At 49.5% G+C, this 20212-nt stretch overlaps 1 protein-coding gene and 1 pseudogene across 1 annotated transcript; one reads left to right on the top strand and one right to left on the bottom strand.

The window, feature by feature from the left end:
• The first annotated feature begins 87 nt into the window (after window positions 1–87).
• Window positions 88–14004, top strand: LOC120688522 (annotated as a pseudogene).
• Window positions 14005–16137: 2133 nt separating this feature from the next.
• Window positions 16138–17987, bottom strand: LOC120687691 (dof zinc finger protein DOF5.3-like). Its single transcript, XM_039969718.1, has one exon. The coding sequence runs from the start codon at window positions 17694–17696 to the stop codon at window positions 16617–16619; it is 1080 nt and encodes a 359-aa protein (XP_039825652.1). The 5' UTR covers window positions 17697–17987; the 3' UTR covers window positions 16138–16616.
• Window positions 17988–20212: the final 2225 nt, after the last annotated feature.

Here is a 20212-nt window from a genome sequence, read left to right as displayed (position 1 = left end):
TTTGCTCTTCTATGAATATATTGTTGTATGGATTGATTCGTCTAAAAACTCATTTTTGTTTTCCCCCTTTTGAAGATTTGAAGATGACGAATAATTGTGGCGTGCAGCTGGACCAATTACTTCACATTGGCGGTGCCTCACCTTCACCCGTGTACCCGGTGGAACCCAACCGAGTTGTGACTTTGTGGGCCCATCACATCTGGCCCGTCCCCACCACCCGAGAAAGCCCCTCCCTTCCCACGCCGCAGCCCGGCGGCAGCGAGCCAGCGATCGGTAGCAGCACGCGCCACCGCGACGCCGCACCGGAGGAGCAGCGAGAGAGAGCGAGAGCGAGAGGGATGGGGGACAACGAGGCGCGGGGGGACGATTTCGAGAAGAAGGCCGATCAGAAGCTCTCGGGCTGGAGCTTCTTCGGCAACAAGTACGAGGATGCCGCCGACCTCCTCGACAAGGCCGGCAACTTCTTCAAGCTCGCCAAGAACTGTGAGCCCCCCGCCCCCCGTGGTGCATTGCATGCCTTTGCAATCTCGCCTTCATGTGCTAGTTTTGAGACATTAATGCGCGATCGGTCGTATATATGTATGTAGGTGTCTGATAATGTCGTTTCTTTGGGATCGCTGGGGATGCGAACGGAAACGCAATTTCTGAGATCTAGGTTTACGGTTCCATACGAGTAATTTTGGTTGGGAAGGGGTTACCCGCGGTATTCATGATTTCCAGGAAATTCTCGATGCTGCCTATTAGGGCGATCTGAATTTTGTAATTTCTTTACGCGAGTGCTGAAATTTTGTAATTTCTTTACGCGAGTGCTGAAATTTTTTAATTTCTTTACGCGATATAGCCCATGATGGAAAAAGCGCGATCTGAATTTTGATCTCCCTGATACTATCATCCATTTGCCCTTTTTTTTTCCTGAAATGCAAAGTTTTGTTTCTCACATCGTCCACTTCCCCCCACCCACCCATTTGTTCTGGCCGCATAATTGACTCGTCTAGTGTCTTCATTACAATGTTGAATTCTGTATACTACCCCATAGTATTGGTATGACACCTGAATTTAGGGATCCTGAAGTCCTGATATGCATGTTCAATAGCTATTGTGCCTTGTCATCCTTGTCGAATCCATTTACAATCCATGTTGCAGATTTCTTCGTACTGGAATTGAATTGATCAACTTCTCTTTTGGATTCAAGGAAAAGAAAATTTTCCTATCCTTATTAATCACGGTAACTATTTGCTACAGGGAGAAGAGCGGATGCCGTATACAAAAGGATTGCAGATTGTCATCTGCAGGTTTGTTTGGCTAGCACTTTCGTTTTGTTTTCTTTTTTTTCTCGAATATGCAGGAGAGCTGCATATCATTGCATTAAGAAGAGGAAAAATGCCAAAATAGCCAAAGTACACACACCACTACGCACCCAAGACACACACCACCACCCCAGCCCCTGGGGTTCACTGTTTGAAAGTTACAGACGCGCCGATAAACAAAAACAATAAAACAACCACCGTGACCACTAGTCTGTCGCTATATAGGACTCCTAATCAGGAAATGCGACCGCGACCACCGCACTCAGCCCCTTTGCACCTGCAAGCATCCAAAGTTCAGCTTCATCCCGTGCAAGCAAGAGGGCTCTATCAACACTGGGAGCGATCCTATCAAACACAGTATCATTTCTAGTCCTCCAAATAGACCATGCTCCCAGAACGACCAGGGTATTGAACCCCTGCAACACACCAGCACTTATCATGTCACCAGCCTGCTGCCACCACATAAAGAAATCCAAATCATTAGGAAGAGGCGTGACAGCCTGAAATCCAAAACAGCCCAAAAACCGATGCCAAAACTGCCGGGCAAACACACATGCCGAGAGAAGGTGGTTGATTGTCTCCTCTTCTTGTTCACAAAGAGGACAATGATCTGGATGTGATAGGCCCCGACGAGCAAGTCTGTCTGCTGTCCAACAGCGGTTATGGGCGACTAGCCACATGAAAAACTTGCATTTCTTTGGTGCCCAAGTGCCCCAGATCAGTTTGCCCACTGCAAAATAAACGGATCCATTGAAAAGGGCCTCATAGGCTGATTTGGTAGAGAACTGACCCGAAGCTTCAAAACGCCACTTGTGGACATCCTCAACATCATGTTGTAGAACAACCTCTTGTATCAGGTCCCAAACATTCAGGTACTCAGAAAGTACAGCGACCGAGTAGTGACCTTGGATGTCCCCAAGCCACACATTGTTACTCAAAGCTTCCTTGACAGTTCGTCTGTTAGCCCTCCTTTTTGGAACACAAGCGAAAAGATGAGGGGCAAGTACCTCAATGGAACACCCATTCAGCCATCTGTCGGTCCAGAATTTAGTATTTTCTCCATTGCCTACTTCAGTATGTATGGCAATAGCAAATAGCGACTTGGCACAAGAGTGAACTGGAACTGGGAGGGAGCTCCACGGCCTTGCAGGCTCAGTTTTTCCGAGCCACAACCATCTGACTCTAAGTGCCCAGCTGAAACGTTGCAGGTCTAGGATACAAGACCACCAAGCTCCTTAGGCATACAAACTTTAGGCCAGGCTAATAGACAATGCCCTCCATTAGCCTCTTTTCTACCTCGCCATAAAAAGTTTCTTCGGATTTTGTCAATGGCCCTTAGGCACCATGGGGGAAGCTCCAGGGCAGTAGCAACATATATCAACATGGCTGTTAGAACATGCTGCACAAGAATGGCTCTTCCTGCACGATTCAACAAATCAGCCTTCCACCCTGGGAGTTTTTCTGCAATCTTGTCGATGATAGGTTGGAGTTGTGCACGGCTTAGCTTCCTGATGGAGAGAGGCAGCCCAAGATATTTGCAGGGAAAGTTCTGAACCTCGCAAGGGAGATGTGCTTGCACAACCGTCAACTCATCCTCCGAGCACTGAATGGGCATGACACTGCTTTTCTGGATATTTGTTTTAAGGCCCGTAGCAGCTCCAAATAGCTGCAGCAAATTCTCAACCATACACAAATCAGTGGCCAATGGGCGGAGGAATAAAACCACATCATCAGCATAAATGGAGACACGGTGATGGATGTTCCTTGTAGCCAATGGTTGCAGGAGCCCCTCGCTGTTTGCTTTCTCGACCATACAATTTAGAACATCCATAACCAAGATGAATAGCATAGGTGATAGGGGGTCACCTTGTCTAAGCCCACGCCGATGGAACAGCTCTTCTCCTGGAATGCCATTAAGTAGTATCCGGGTGGACGAAGAGCCAAGGATACCACTGATCAAATTTCGGCATCTTGGGCCGAAACCCCTTTTTTGCAAGATCTCCAGTAAAAACGCCCAAGAGACTGAGTCAAACGCCTTAGAGATATCCAACTTCAAGAGAATCCGAGGTTGTTTTTGTTGGTGGAGGAATTTTGCTGTTTGTTGGACTAGGATAAAATTGTCATGAATGCAACGACCTTTAACAAATGCACTTTGGTTTGCAGCCACCATAGCACTTAGTTTGCTTGCCAGCCGGTTAGCGATCAGTTTAGTGACAAGTTTGGCAAAGCTGTGGATGAGGCTGATAGGCCGAAAGTCCTTGACATGGACAGCACCTTCTTTCTTGGGCAACAATGTGAGAAGTGCTGTGTTGAGTAGGTGTAGATTTCTGAAATTTCCACGGTGTACTGCAGCAAGGGCCGCCATCACATCCGGCTTAATGGTGGCCCAGCACGACTTGTAGAAGCGGCTAGTGTAACCGTCAGGTCCCGGGGCCTTGTCCGAGGGCATGTGTTTGATGGCGTTCCACACTTCCTCTTCCCCGAAAGGCAGCTCCAGCTCGGCAAGATCATGTTGAACGAGGTCCAAGTTATCAAGGTCAATAGAAATATCCCTCTGTTCAGCCGTGCCAAGGAGTTTGTCGTAGAACTCAAAAACTATTGCAGCTTTGTCATTGTGGCTTGTAAGAACTTGGTCCTCTGAAACTAATTTAGAGATGAAATTTTTCCTCTTCCTGTACTGCGCCTGAGAGTGAAAAAGCGCGGTGTTGGCATCACCATCCTTTAGCCACCCAATCCTAGATCGTACCCTAGCCATGGTTCGCTGCAAGGAACTCAGTGCAAGTGAATGTTTCTTCAGTGTATGCAGCAACCACAGCTCACTGACAGATAACTGACGGTTGTCTTGAGCAATCTCGAACTGGTGAATAATTTCCTTGGCCAAGGCAAGCTGGGTTGCAATATGACCTATTTTCTTCTGACTCCAGCTTTGCAAAACTCGGGTAAGTGCCTTAAGCTTCAAAGATAACGTTTCCAGGGGACAGAAATGTGGCTCGACCGAGTTCCAGGCTTCCGCGACCACATCCTGGAAACCATCCAATCGTGGCCAAAAGGACTCAAAATGGAACCTTCCTTTACCATGAAGTAAATCACCAAGCCCCAAGATGAGGGGGCAGTGGTCCGAGTCCATGGATGCTGTGCTTTGTAGTAAACAATTCGGGAACATACCATCCCAATCCATTGAACAGAACACCCTGTCCAGCTTATAGAGTGTTGGGGATGGCCCTCCGCCACTCCAGGTGAACTTGCGACCAGAAAGTGGCAACTCTTTCAATGCTAGATCATTAAGTGTTCTCCGAAAACGACCCATCATTGCACGATTGAGATTTGAATTATTCTTGTCCTCCTCTCTGTAAATAAGATTAAAATCACCTGCTAGCACCCACGGGCCATGACAAGCTGCCCGAATACTACGTATCTCTTGTAGGAATTGGACTTTCTCATCATTGCCTTGAGGTCCATACACACACGTAAGCCACCAAGGTTCACCTCCCTCATCAGCTGGCTGAAATTGGACTAAAGTGCTGTGAGCATCCACCCGGGTGGAGATTGCTGGACCCAGGTCATGCTTCCAAGCGACTAGGATGCCCCCACTCGCACCCACCGAAGGGGCGAAACTGAAATGGCTGAAGGAGGAACCCAGGGCAGAGATCAGGATCTGTTTGGATATGATTTCCATCTTAGTCTCCTGGATACACACGATATCGGCCTTAGTGGACTCCACGAGCGACCGCAATGAATCTTGGCGTGCAGTTGAATTTAACCCATGCACGTTCCATATTAAAATCTTGGACGGATTCATTGAGCAACAGAAGAAACAACCGACCACCAGATAACCAATCAGCACTAAAACGCTGTACTTATATTACATTACTCATGTTCCTGAGTCACTCGGGCACATTCCAGCCAAACAAAGCCGCTAGGGCTTGGACATGGGACATCGAAAGGAGATTGCTGAACAGCTTGGCGTAGTCGTTCAGGACGCGTTGGTCAATATGCTCCTGTTCCATTGCGATGTCGAGGGAGCGGATGACAGTTTTCCGGGCTCCAATGTCCGGGATGCCACCAAATTCAGCGCTCAGCCCGGCATTACGCCGGCTTCTGCGTGGAGCCGAGGTTGGAGGAGGCGCCCTGTTCCGTCTTTTGTTGATGACCGGAGGGAGTGCCACAATACTGTCAGTTTTCTTGGTGAGGTTGTCAATGAACTCCATCCTACGCAAAGTAGCCGGCGACTGGGCTTCCCCTGCTCCGGGCGAGCAACCAGTGGGGGCCACAGCTAGCTGTGGCGGTGCGACTTCTGTAGGCGGCGGCGAGGGTTGCCGCGAGCGCTGCTTGCGTCTGTAGTAAACCCTGAGACCACCATCTACCCCGCCGTGAGGAGCAGTGGCCCTTGAAACCGCGGTCTCCACAAAGACGAGGGCTTCCAGGGCTTCAAGCGACGGGTCTTCAGAAAAGGTCGGCGAGGAGTGTAGTGCAGGTGGTGCAGAAGCATCGCTCGTCGAGATCAGGGGTGCCATCGATCCTTCAACACCCTCGCCAGCAGAAACGGTCAACGTCAGGGGATCGCCAACATCCGTCACCACTTCTCCAACATCCAGGGCCGCCCCTAGCAAGCTGGCAGGTTCCACGTGCTGGGTCTCAACCGGCAAGATGGGAGACGCACTTGCACAGCCAGCAGAGCACCCCCCAAAACCGAAGTCCAAGGCCGCCGCGGCCACCAAGGGACTGGTAGCCGGTAGCAGGGGGGCAGGCGCGACCAATAACTTCTCAGCGATAAGTTCCTCAGGCTGGAGCGCCAGTTCCTCGTGCTGGATCTCAACCGGCGCATCGGGAGACGCAACAGCACGGGCCGCTAGGCACTCAGCAGCTCCTCCGAGCTCTTCCAGTGAATACGCCCCCGTGGCGGAGGGGACAACCTCGGTTTCGCCCCTGCCCCGAGTCCCCCGCCCGCCATCAACACTGCCGCGCGAAAGCCGCACCGACCCGAGCCGTTGTTGCACTGGGACTCGTTCCTCAGGCCCACCGCCCGCGCTCCCAAGCGCTGCCGCATCGGCCTGCGCGTAGCGGCGGCGCCAGCGTCGTCGGCGACGGCGATCGGCCGGAGGCGGCGGGGGAGGGGTAGGGTGGACCGCCGGATCAGGTTGGTCGTGCCGAACGAGTGATACCTCCACAGGATAGAGGAGGGAGCGCTTGGCAGGGATGCCGCCATCGCCGGCGACGGGAGCTTCGATGATTTCCAAGTCGACCTCCGATGGGACAGACTCCAGGGAGGAGCACCAGCCTGCCAGGCGGAAAACATCACGACGTTCCGCCGTCTCAGGGTGCAGGTCGCCGATCCAGCAGAAATCGTTGAGCAGGGCCTCCGCCGTTGGGAGCTCCCAGGCGTGAGCCGGTATGCCACGCAGCTCAACCTCTACCGCGACAGGGAGAGAAGCCGCCTTGGCGTTGATGAACCGCGACCACCGCCGAACATGAAGACGGTGGGAATTGGTGACGATCGGACGTCCTCCATTGAACACCCGCGTTGCCGCCGCCTCATCTTGCAGGATAACCAGAAAACTTGCCGGGCCAAACCGTCGTACGAAGAGCTGGGAACTCTGTAGCTCGAAGCGGGCGGCGATCGTAGCCGAAATTGCGCTCGCCGAGCCGTCGAGGCAGTCCCCGAACACAGAGACGACCAACGCCTTGGAGAGGTCCTCCTCCCGTTGCGCGATGCTGGCCGAGCGATCAATTATCCGTCGAGGCCGCGATACTGCAGCCGAGGACCCATCATCGCTCGAGGCCAATCCCGAGTAAACATCGCATCTGCCCCCATCTCCCTCGACGTCACCACCAGGAACGGAAGGAGATGGTGGTCCGCCAGGAGAGGCCGCACGCCGGCCCCGGCAACGACGCCGACGTCGTCCAACACCGGCCGCCTCCACGCAAGTGCGGGTTGCCGTGGCCACCGGGAGTGGAGGGGAACAGGTCGACACCGAGCCGAGAGCGCCTGCCGCGGGGGCGGCGTCCATCGGCACCCAGACTCTCCGTTGTCCCGTCGAGCCGGCGTCCGTGCGGCGGCGCTGGCACCTGTAGGAGATGTGCCCGAGCCCGCGACACACAAAGCAGCGCGGCTTGGAACGGCACGCCACCGCCCGGTGATCCTCGGAGAAGCAGTTGAAACACCTGCCCCGGAGATCCCCAGGGACCCGTCGACGGGGCAGGCGGGCCTGACGCAAACGGGCGCGGCGAGCACGTCGACTCTTCGCCTCTTGCCATCCATCCGAGTCGGTCCGCCGTACGGGCAGAGCACGGCGGTCCGCCGGACGCAGCACGATGCGCGTCACCTCGGCCCGCGACGGCGGGGACACCACGGGCGGCGGCACCCGGCGAGCAGCGTCACAAGGGGCCATCCACGAGGTTGCCGGTGGCGCGCACCGAAGGAGGGCGTCCTTGAATGGGGTAGGAGAAGAACACTCCGGGGAACCAGAGGGAGGAGAAGCGTTCTGCCACCTCTGGAACTTGGAACGGCCCGTGGGCACGGGGGAGAGAGAGGAAGAGGGGGCGGGCGGCGTCACGGTGGGGTGGGGCGCCGTCCGCTGGGTGGCCGCCGTGCCCGGAGTGGGCGGCGGCGGGCTGGTGGGGGAGCGGACTACGGGAGGGGAAACGAGTCGCTCCATCTGCCTCCACTTCTCCTCTGGCTCTCGTTTGTTTTCTGCTTACCATGTTATGGGATCATGGGAATTAAATTGTGGACATGCTGCCAATGTTTATTGTATAGGGAGATAGCAAGCATGAGGCTGCCTCTGCTTATGTTGAGGCTGCAAACTGCTACAAAAAGTTCTCACCACAAGGTACTTCTATTTACACTTACCTGAGTTTGATAAATATCCTCCATTGTTATTTCTTTTTTCCCCATTCTTTCTGTAATGTACTCCCTCCATACTCGTTTTGGACAATGTTTGGGTCAAACATTGAGAATATAAATCATGAATAACTTTTAAGTTGTTGAGTTTCAAATACAATAACCATATGAATAGATTTGTCTTGAAAAATACTTTCATAAAAATATAAATATATCACTTTGTGATAAATATTTTTGTACAAATAAGAAGTCAAAGTTAATCTTTGGAGACCATATCGCTGTCCAAAACGACTTTCTTTTTGACTATGGAGGGAGTATTTGCTAGCTCGATATACAATTCGATAGGTCCTACATATTTTCTGGGATATCAGTTTCAGGGCTAGCGAAAATCATTCAGTTGACCAAGTTACGCTGCTTGATTTGTTCCTTCTTGCTGAATATATCTGCCTCTTTCCATAGTTGGCTACCCTTGGGACAAGGCTAGCAGCTTGCATGCAAAAGGTGCAATATCCTTTAAAAGTAATTGTTTTAATGTGATATATGAAACTTTAAGGCTGTAATATACCTTCTATAGCTAAACAAATCATTAATTGAGTATCTTTTGAGCGAACATCATTAATTGAATTTGGTCCATGACTACGGCATCCAACCGAGCCAAATGAAGTTAGATGTATGATTGATCATGCTTCAACATGCTTTTACTAATTATTGCATATAATGTTTGATGTAGATGCTGCTCAAGCACTCAACAATGCTGTCAATCTTTTCTTGGAAATTGGCAGACTGAACATGGCTGCAAGATACAGCAAGGTTGTACACTACTGATGATCATTTAATATTATATGAGCACATGGGTGTCTATATGTTACTTTCTTCTTTTACCATTCTTGTACTGTAATAGAATAACCTTCATATCTGTATTACCGAACAATGCACCTGGATTATGTGTTCACTCAAATGAACCAAAGAATTCTCGTTATTATATAGAAACACCAACATGATGGCCTTGAGTTTGAACATTTCAGGATATCGGTGAAATCTATCAGCAGGAATAAGATTTAGAGAATGCTGCAGTCTACCTGAGTCGGGCTGCTGATCTTTTTGACAGTGAGGGACAATCATCTCAGGCAAACAGCATGACACAGAAAATTGCAGAAATATATGCTCAGCTGGAAAAGTAAGCTTTACCTGTAGCTTTACATAACGATGGCCTTTTATGCAAAAAATAATTCTGAATAACTAAAAAAATCTACCAATAAAATACTATTTTGGTGTTGACATAAGTGCAGATTTTCGCTAGTATTCTATGCTGTCACACCCGGTTTTAAGAGGAAAACCGAATGCATAACTATATGTATGCCAGGATCAAGTTTCATACATATAGAGACATTATAAGTGAATAATCAGTAACAGTATCACGAAAAAGAGAAATACAACAAATAAAAGACTATCAGAGTTATACAGCTTATCCTGGAAACGAAGGCTCCAAACTTCACAGGCAATCGACTGGGGGTTGCGTACGCCTAGAACTCAGCAACATCTTCAAAATACTCCACAACAACTTTCCCTTCTGAGCAGCAGTAAGTAAGGGTGAGTACACTTATGGTTGGTACTCAGCAAGGCCACAAGAAATAACCAGAAAATAATTTATATCCATCTTTAAGTTCATTAATCATGTGAGGGTCCAAGCCGCTCTTGACCGTGAGCACGGCTAACCGGTTAGTTTTAACTCTGCAGAGGTTGTACACTTTCACCACAATTCGCGTAAAAGTTCCGAAGAACTTTGAACCCAACCACGCAATGTGCTAGCTAGGCACAATACCACACTTCCGATGTGTGATTGCATAGGGACGCTACGAGGCCTTTACAAAGAATCCCTATATGTATGTGTTGGTCCCTGCCTTGCGGTCCCTCAGAAGACACAGCTTCCTTCACCCGCTCCACAACACAAACTCATAACCACCAAGCGGAACAACCCCAACACAACATATAGTTCATCTAATTACTTAGCCAAGACCAGAGCCATATAGTATTGTGGTTGTACGGTTTTCTTGGGTGGTTCTCCATGTTCCAATTAAATCAAGTACTCTTGTATATAAGCATAGATAAAAAGATGGTTAGGGTCACTTGCCTTTCTCCAACGAAAAGCTACTCTTACTGCTCTTCAGCTTTTGCTCACTTGGAAATCTTGATTCTTCAATCTTCGAACAATGATCCTTCTACTCGGAACAATCTTCGGGCAAACATACAAAGCAAACAAAAAGATACATCTAAGAACAATACACCATAACAAAGAAAGGCTTTAAAAGAACGCACTAAAGGATAGGGCTCGCTGCTACGGTTACGAGAGCACAAGAAACACAGAAAACAGAGCTAGGACGTGGAAACTATGGGATAAACAATTAGTAAGGATTTAGTCGCGATTAACCAAAGGGTTAAGGACTAATGGAAAAAAAAAATTTGTGAGACACAACAAAGTGTGCTCACGGAGGATAAAAAGGTTATAAAGCTATTGCACACGTTGCAAGGATCACGTGAGCGCGAGAATCGATGAAAACGGAGTTAAAACGAAGAAGTTATGGCTAAAACAGGGTTCTAGGGGCTTATTTGTAAAGAAACAGAGCTTCCAAGGGCTAGACATGAAGAAACCAGGGGCCTAAACATAATTAAACCTTAATAGCAGGAGCTAGCAAGCTAAACTACAACACAGGGACGGCGGGTTCTATTTTACAAAAGAACAGGGGCTAAACTAAAAAGAAAAGGGCTTGTATGTAATTATTTTTGAACTAAGATGGACTGCGGGTTAATTTTGAAAAAGAAGGGGGACTCGTTTACAAAACGTGCATCGTTGACCGGTATTGACCCAGTTGACTCGGGTCAAACCCGATCTGGGCCACTGGTTTTAGATCTAACGGTTTGTGTTTGGTTGGGTTTGGATCTAATCCGATCCATCGGATCGAGATCGGACAGCTCCAGTGAAAAGGAGCGGCGGGCGGTGGTGGGAGACGCCGGCGGCGAGCGTGCGCGGCGGCGCACGGCCGGAATCTCGCCGGGGTTGCCGTTTTGGCACTCCGGGGCTCGATTCGATCTCGGGTTAGGACAGGAAGCTTGCGCGCGAGCACGCGAACTCGTTGGTGCGCTCGGGAGATGGCCTAGGCGGCCGGAACCAGGCGCGCAGCGGCGGCCGGCGGAGCTAGAGCTCCGGCGAGCGGTCCCGGGTGAAGGAGGGCGAGACGGAGGGAGCAAAGGAGGCGGCGAGCTCTCTCACCTTGATGTGAATCTCCTAGGCAAGACAAAAGAGACGGGGCGACGGCGGAACGGCGTCGCGGCACGGAGCTCCGAGCTCAAGCTCTAATGGCGGCCACGAAACTAGGGTTTGGGGCGGCGGCGGCTGCGGCTTCGTGAAGGAGGTCCTAGGGGCGCGGGCGGCCGCTATTTATAGGGGCGGAGATCCTTGGCGTGCGGGCCCAAGGCGGCGCAGCGGCGTGCGCCAAGAAGGCCGCGCCAGCGCGTGCGGCACCTGGACTCAGGGGAGTCCCGGCTCAGCACGAGGAAGGGGACGCCCGACAGGTGGGGCCCGCCTGTCGGCCGGTGCGGGAGAGGGGGTGCCGACTGGGCCGGGCTGGGGAATGTCTTGGGCCGGCGCGGGAGGGGGGTTTGGGCCGCGGGAGAAGAAAAAGAAAGAGAGTGGGAGGTGGGCTGGGCTGAAAACGAGAAAGAGAGAAAAGAGTTGGTTTTCCATTTTTGAAAAGATTCAAACACATTCAATTTAAATTCAAACTCATACGAATTCAAATTTAAATTGAACAACAAGCAATAAAACAATGCAAAGGTGGCATGAATGCAACACAAAAGAACAACCTTGTTTAATTTGGAAAACAACCAACATATATTTTATTTTACAATAAATTCCCTGTAAAGAAAATAAGTGTTGACAAAATTTTAAAATTATGAGAAAAACACTGATTTATTTTTAATTTTTAATCACATCCTGAAATTCAAAAATTTCAGGGTGTGACATATGCTCAGTACATGCTTTCTGATTTCTAATTTAATGACTGGTTGCTAAACCTTACAAGGCACTAGTGATGTGTAGTTTCGTGGAAGGACAGGCAAGGAAATGATGGCGTGTTTACCCTCTTTAGAGGCTCTGGACAGCCAATCAAGTGGAGGATCTGAACTGCTATACTCATTATATAGAGTTGCCCCCTAACAATCTCAGCTATTACCTCGGTAACAAACAAACAAATTCTCAAACAACTAACTCTTCAAAACGATAGCTAACTACTTAGTTGCTAAATGGATAACTCTTCCGACTGAAATTCAGCCACAGTTCTGCTCCATTGTGGGCGTTGTCTTCTGCTTCTTGCACGCTTCGTACAAAGGCGTCCACAACACAAAAGAAATTATGAACTTTTGTGTATTCTCAGCTATCGTGGGGGAATTCTGATAGGAAATGAAAGACCATTCTTAATAGAAAATGCATAGGTACATGTGTTTTTTAACAGCGAGCTTTGTGCCCCCCCTCCTTCACTGAATGTCCTTAAAGATCTTTTGCCTTAAAATGAGATTGCCTTAAATAGCATGATGAATGATGGAATAACATCTAGATTACCCAATGGCATTAACTGAGACATTTTAGGCTACTGAGAAAGAGTTAGCATTCTATTAATAGTTATTTTCTGTTTTAAATTCTTTGCTTATCTTTGCTGCATACAAATCAAAGCATGAGACTGATTGTCATTATATGATAGTTAAAGTTGGATTTTATTTTGTACTTATGAAGCTGCTGGCGCCATTTCTAATTTCCCCTGTAAATTGGCCGATTTTAAATCAGGATATGTATTTGGTTTGAAATGGGTAGGTTAATGTGCTAGCTTGAACTGACCACTTTTCTGGTCTAGTTGTTAGGTGGTTACTTCTCTGTCTCTTTGAACTATTTATTGACTCTCCTGATGATTACTTAGCTTGTTAGATAATTTGCATGATTGCGTCTCTAGCACAATTGAGCACACATACTGCCATTATTTTCAGGCACCAAAAGGAAACCGAGCTCTTTGAAGAAATTGCTCGTAAATCAATAAACAATAACCTTCTCAAGTACAGTGTCCGAGGAATTCTACTTAAAGCAGGCATTTGCCAACTATGTAGAGGTGATCCTGTTGCTATAAATAATTCATTGGAGCGCTGTCAGGTGTGAACTGTTCCATTGAACTGTCTGTTGCTGTTGTCAAGTTTCTAAGCGTTACTCCTTGTGGCAGGACATTGACCCAACCTTCTCAGGGACACGTGAATACAAGCTTTTGGAGGTACAATATTATACTCGCTTTCCTTTTTTTTCACTGTGTTCCTCTTGATGACTATTCATCGAGTAATACATTGTTAGCTTCAGCTACATGATTTCATAACACTATGGCATTATTGGACGTCAACAATCTAAAATGAATCCCCAAAAAGGCTGTCATTCCAAGCTGTCTGGTAACAAAAACATGTTTACTGAACTGAAAGTTGCATGGCAGGATCTTGCAGCCTCTATGGATGAAGGAGACGTTGCCAAGTTTACTGACGCCGTAAAGGAGTTTGACAGCATGACACGCCTGGTACTGTAAATTGGGAACCTCTCTGTATTAATTTCCCTTCATTGCTTTTGGCAGGTGCTCTTCTAGGCTAGTGGTGTTATATATTTAAGACAAACTAACGCATCATTTTCTACTTGACTTGGATAGTAGGTCCGTCCCCTTTACACGAGGTGTCTTATGTGTGTTTCTGTTCAGGATCCTTGGAAAACAACTCCTTCTGAAGGCAAAGAACGAGCTAAAGAAAAAGGAGGAAGAAGACGAGGATGATCTAACCTAGGCTTTGCTCTACAAAAGGTTCCATGACGTACACCATCGCCGATTCTGCCAAGTCCTCGTCCGGGATTACTGGTACCTGACACTGGTATAGGAGTACTAAACTTGATGGATGCTTGTGCTGTGGACACCTCTGTTTGGCCCACTATATATGGTTGCCACCCAATTCGCTGTCGCATTGCAACTGACTCAGTAGCCTCTTCTCAGCTATATGCTCATTAGTTATTTCTTCCACTGATGTTCATGTCTACTGTCTGTTATATGCTTACTACTCCGATCCAGACTTTCTAGTAAAAATTTATTAAAATAATTGGATGGAAGATTTGGAGACTGAGAAGAGGGGAAAATTTAACATCACGATGAGGACTGTGGATGCCATCTGCTTGCCCGGGTTGAGGCAGCCCCAGCAGCAGCGAAGTGATCTAGCAACAGTGTTGGTTCCTCAGCCCGGCGACAATTGAACCCTTCCCAAAAATTTTCACGCGCTATAGTAACTTCGAACGTTTAAGCACTAATTAGAAGTATTAAATATGGATAACTGATAAAATCTATTTCATAACCTCCGAGTAAAATCGCGAGACGAATCTAATGAATTTAATTATGCAATAATTAGATAATATCGTACTATAGTAAACGACCTTTAATGACAGATTTATTAGGATTAATAGATTCATCTCGCGATTTTCCGTCCATATATGTAATTAGTTTTATAATTAGTCTATATTTAATACTTTTAATTAGTATTGTAAAAGTCTCAAAAAAAATTGCCCAATCCGGTGGAGCCCGCGTGTGGATCGATCCACCGAGCACGTCAACGCAGACGTCCAATCCGGTGGAGGCAGCAGGCAGCAGCTGGTATGTTGGTTAAAGTTTTGCCGCTGCTGCGCGTCCGTACGCCGGCCGGAGCTGGAGCAGCGAGTTGGAGGTGTCGTCATGCCCGGCCACCATCTCAGACGGCCTCCCGCTGCACGCGCGCTGCCAGGGGTGCCAGTGGAGATCCTGCGGCAGAGCCGAGCCCATCGGCGGATCGGTGAAGTCCATTAATGGCGATCCCAGGAATGGAAGGGCCCGGCTGCGGAGACGGGAAAGGAGGCTGGCTTCGCCCGGACCGTGACGCGTGCATCGCTCATGGAATGTATTTATCGCTTGAGACAGGGCTGTCAGGCCGTTACTGTTCCCGGGCCCGGCGCCCGCCTTGGCAGGCCCGAATGTGCTGCTACCGTCTTCCTGCACCATTGGATTTGGATATAGTAGCGCAGGTTCATTGCCAGGCCCACTAGCTAGCTGGAGTGGGAACAGAGACTGAGAGAGAGCAGCTGTCATAGTAACATAGAGCTTGGGTGGTAGGTATTTAAGCTAAGGCGTTGTTTAGTTCGTGAATTTTTTTTGGGTTTGGTTACTGCAGTATTTTTGTTTTTATTTGATAATTAATATCCAATTATGTATTAATTAGGCTCAAAAGATTCATCTCATCATTTTCTGCTAAATTATGTAATTAGTTATTTTTTAAATTATATTTTATACTCCATGTATGTGTCCAAAAATTTGATGTGACGGAAAATCTTGAAATTTTTTGGGAACTAAACTGGGCCTAATAAGCCTAGCCTCACTTGTGCTGCCGGAGCGGACGAGTAGCAGGTAAGTACGTGGCTGGCTGGCCTGGTCGTGTGTGTGGCAGCTCGCGAGCTCTACGAGGGATTGGGAACGAACGGGAGGGGATTCCCGTGACCCGACCCCGCCCGCCCTCCTAACACACACCATCACCACCGGTCATCTCATGCCTGCCCGCGGGCCTTGCCATTGGAGCTGGACCTGGACGCGTCTACAGCTCACACCCACAGGAACAGTGCGCGCTACAGCTGCGCCCTACCCTTGCCGTTGCCGCACTCCCCATGCATCTTCGATCTCTCCACGGATAGATCGATCGGACCACAGAACCAACCAGCTCCTCCACGCTGCTGCACCAGTGCAGTGTGCGCTGTGCAAGCAAGTAACGAAACTGAATTCATCGTAAGCACTACTGTACTACTAATTTCCAAACAACAAATTAAAGGCAGGCCAAACGTGTATATATATACACTATATATGCTGATCGATATACAATTCAAAATTAACATTAAGTCAAAACCTGCCAAGATTTGAATCGAAATCAATCCCCTTTATTTCCCTCCCACAGGGACCTTCAGATCACATATAGGTGAGGATGAGGAGTACTACTGGAGCACAGAGTAATCAACATGATCTGACGTATATATGACAGATTCATATGCATGGATGCGTGGGTCGACAAAGTGAAAAAGAGCAAGAATGAAGTAAAGAGAAAAGAAGAAGAAAAGAAAAAGAAAAAAGACTACCATGACAACATGATCGCCGAGTAGAATGTCTTTGACAAATATAATATATAATATACCACACACAATGGTTGACCAATATTTAATTTGAAGTTAGAGATGGGCAGCTAGTTAAATTAACATACAGAACAAAGTGGCGCTTCAGCATGCATGCACCGATCCTGTGCCAGCTCAATTCCTTCGGAATCAGCCCTCCCAAATTTGGAGCTCTTCCTTGTTCGAGCGCGCCGCCATCGACCGATCAGATGGTGACGGCGGAGCGAGCTCACGGCAGCATCGCGAACGTCGACATGTCGCCCCACGACGGGATCGCGCTGCTGCAGTTGGCGCTGCTGTCGTCGTCGCCGCTACTCCGGCCGCTGCTGACGACGTTGCAGGCGGCGGCGGCGGCGGCTGTGTTGTTAGCGTGCGCGGTCGGGGAAGGGAGCACGCCGTAGGATGAGCTGTCCATGAACCACGACGTCGCCGCCGGCATGGCCGACTCCATGCCGGGCGGCGGCCCCGCCATCTGCAGGAAGGCGGCGCCGATGTGGGACGCTGATGCCGGGGCGCCGTCGACGTGCGCCGCCGAAGAGGTAGGCGGCGGCGGCGGGCTCAGGAACATGGTGGTCAGCCGCTGCTGCTGGAGCTTCCAGTGCAGGTCCTGGTTGATGAAGCTCAGCGACTCGATGGACGATGCGATGCTGCTGCTCACCGCCCCGGCGTGCGCGCCGCCACCGTTCATCCCGTGGCCGCCGGAAACATCCCCGCCGGCCCCCGACGGCCACTCCGCGAACGGCACATACTGCCCGACGGCCTGGGCGGCGTGGAGCCTCGGCAGCGCCATCATCCCGACGGCGGCGGCGGCGCTTGCTGCCTGCTGGTAGTCGGCCGCGGGGGCGCAGCCGATCGGTGACGACGCCACCGGAGCGCCAGCGGCGCCAAGGAACCCGAGCCTCGCGGCGGACGCCGCCGCCTGCTGGTCGCCGCCGACCCCATCGACCGGCAGGTTGAGCGCGAGGCGCGAGGAGGCCGCGGCCGCGGCTGCGGCCGCCGCGGAGCGCGAGCGCTTGTTCTTGCGGCAGCCCCCGCCGACGGGCACGTTGCGGAGCGCGCCGCCCTTGGTCCAGTACCTGCGGCACGTCTTGCAGAAGTGGCGCGGCTGCGAGAGGCTGTAGTTGTTGTAGTAGCAGAACTTGGTGTTGGGCGAGTCGCAGCGCGGGCACCTCAGCCCCTGCTCCGGCGGCGGGGGCGGCTGCTGCTGCTGGGTAGCCGGGGGCGGCGCCGTGCCCCCACCGCCGCCGGTACCGTCCTTCCGCGTCCCGGCCGTGTCGTCCCCCGCCGCCACCGCCGTCGACGACGCCATACTTCACCGGCCGCGCGCGATCGAGAGTACGTGCTGTCGTTTCAGGCTCTCACCGCCGCAGCAGGTTACCCGTCCTAGCTACTAGGTATCAGCCTATCAGGTGCTTCGGTGAGTGCGTGAGCGTATATAAGGAGAGGAGCCGAGCCGAGCACCAGAGCTAGCTGCTGGTGCTGGGTGTATGGAACGGTGGAGGAGGGTTTCCTGGCGCGGAGGGAAGACGACGGGGGTCCTATTGAATGGCGTCTCATGTGTGCGCTAGCTGCATGTATGCATGGGATTAATGAGAGCCTCGAAAGCGACGTCCGCGGATTGGCGCCTGTGATTGCCATCAAGTAGCGCTGCCCTGCCCTGGACTGCTCACCACCACCACCACCACCTCAGCAGCCGCAGCTGGCCTATCTCTCTCTCTCTCTGCCTGCAGGACGACGGGGAATTACTAGTTCCAGATCTCCATATTGGCCGGCCGGCGGCCATGATCGGGATCACTGTTCCTCCGGCCGGCCGGGGTAGGCCCCCCGCTCCGACCTCCGAGTAAATACGCAGTCGATCCAGAGCGCAGGCGGGCGCCAGGCCGGTAGTTTTACTGCAGCCTAGTTCTAGCTCTCGCAGCGTATGTCATCACAGCGTGCGACCTGCTCGATTCTCTCCTTGTTAAGGTACAAGATGATGGCATCTCGATCGCGTAGTAGGAGCACCAGCGCGAGCTCGTAATGGCGCAGCCTCCTGCCCTACTGCAGCAAGCTAGCCGCCGTAGCTAGGGCGCTCTCGTAGAGGGGTCAATCAAGGTGCCATCAATGGATGGCGCAGGTGATGGTGGGGCCGGCGATGGCCGCGAACCCAGCCCGCCAGAGCCAGAGGCGGCGGCCACGGCCAGGATGCAAATCGCGCGGAGACAGGCACCCATAGATATATACGAGAGAGAGGGATGAATTACTTAGCTTGAGTTCTACCCTTCTCCCCTCTATTTATAGCCACTACACACATAGGGGAACCACACCCATAGATTTAGATTTTGCCCATTGATCACAGGCAAAACCGTTTGAGATTCAAATGGTTTTGCAAGACTTAATGGCTAAGTTTTGATCTTACTTGAGACCCAAGTCTTCTAGTAAAACTTGAGGCTCAAATGGTTTTGAGTTTTAATGGATTTGATCCTAGCCATTCAATTATGTTTTAACGGCTAAGATCAATTCCAACATTCTCCCCCTTGATCGTGAGATTAAAACATTATAAGTTTATTCATTAATAAAACAACATACAAAGATAAAAAGATCATAACGGTCAATAATGTACCGAGAGTCCCTATTTACTATCGTACACCATTTTACATCAAAACAAACTTCTTTAACTTAAGAGCTCATACATCATCATACATAAAGGTACAGACTCACTCTATGATAAATAGTACACCAAGATAGTATATTACAATAGTCAATTAAGTACTATTGAACCAAATGACTATGGTTCCTATTACATCTCAAAATGAGTCCTCTTAGCTTATGGGGAGATGGTGTCTTCACGGTTCCAATTAATTCAAGATTAAAGACTTTTCTATCAAACCCATGCCGGCAACATAATCTCTGAGTATACTGGGTGGTAGGCCTTTAGTAAGAGGATCCGCTAACATAAACTTTGTGTTTATGTATTTCAAACTTATTGTTTGATCTTGAATTCTATCTTTCACAACATGGTACTTTATGTCAATGTGTTTGGCAGCACCACTTGACTTGTTGTTACTCGAATAAAGTATTGCTGGCTGATTGTCGCAGTATAAAGTGAGTGGTCCTAAGATACTATCCACCACTCTTAATCCTGGGATGAAGTTCTTAAGCCAAGTTGCCTGTCCCGTGGCCTCATAACATGCTACAAATTCTGCTTGCATCATTGATGAAGCAGTAACTGTTTGTTTGGAGTTTTCCACGAGATTGCCCCACCTGCGAGTGTGAAGATATAACCTGACGTGGATTTCTTAGTATCAACACATCCTGCAAAATCAGCATCTGAATAACCTACTACTTCGAGGCTATCAGATTTCTTATATGTAAGCATGAGATCTTTAGTGCCTTGTATATAACGCAAGGCTTTCTTAACGGCCTTCCAATGATCAATTCCAGGATTGGATTGATATCTGCTAAGCATCCCAGTTATGAATACTAAGTCAGGGCGAGTGCACACTTGTGCATACATAATACTTCCCACTGCTGATGCATATGGGATAGTCTTCATCTGTGCAGCTTCATATTCATTCTTCGGAAATTGAAATGTCCCAAATTTATCGCCCTTGACAATAGGAGCAGGCGAAGCTGAACACTTATGCATATTGTACTTCTTGAGTACCTTTTCAATATACGTTTTCTGAGATAACCCCAAAATCCCATTGGATCTATCTCGGTGAATCTCAATGCCCAAAACATAAGATGCTTCATCAAGATCTTTCATATCGAATTTACAAGACAAGAACTTCTTGGTTTCCAGTAGTAAATTGATATCACTGCTGGCTAAAAGAATATCATCCA

Source organism: Panicum virgatum, chromosome 9N, assembly GCF_016808335.1.
Source record: "Panicum virgatum strain AP13 chromosome 9N, P.virgatum_v5, whole genome shotgun sequence".
Taxonomy (NCBI): Eukaryota; Viridiplantae; Streptophyta; class Magnoliopsida; order Poales; family Poaceae; genus Panicum; species Panicum virgatum.
Note: the sequence above shows the minus strand (reverse complement) of the source record. Positions and strands in the feature narration are given on the sequence as shown.

What these genes read in the sequence shown, in the direction of transcription:
- LOC120687691 (XM_039969718.1), bottom strand. Translation starts at nt 17,696, where the DNA reads ATGGCGTCGTCGACGGCGGTGGCGGCGGGGGACGACACGGCCGGGACG.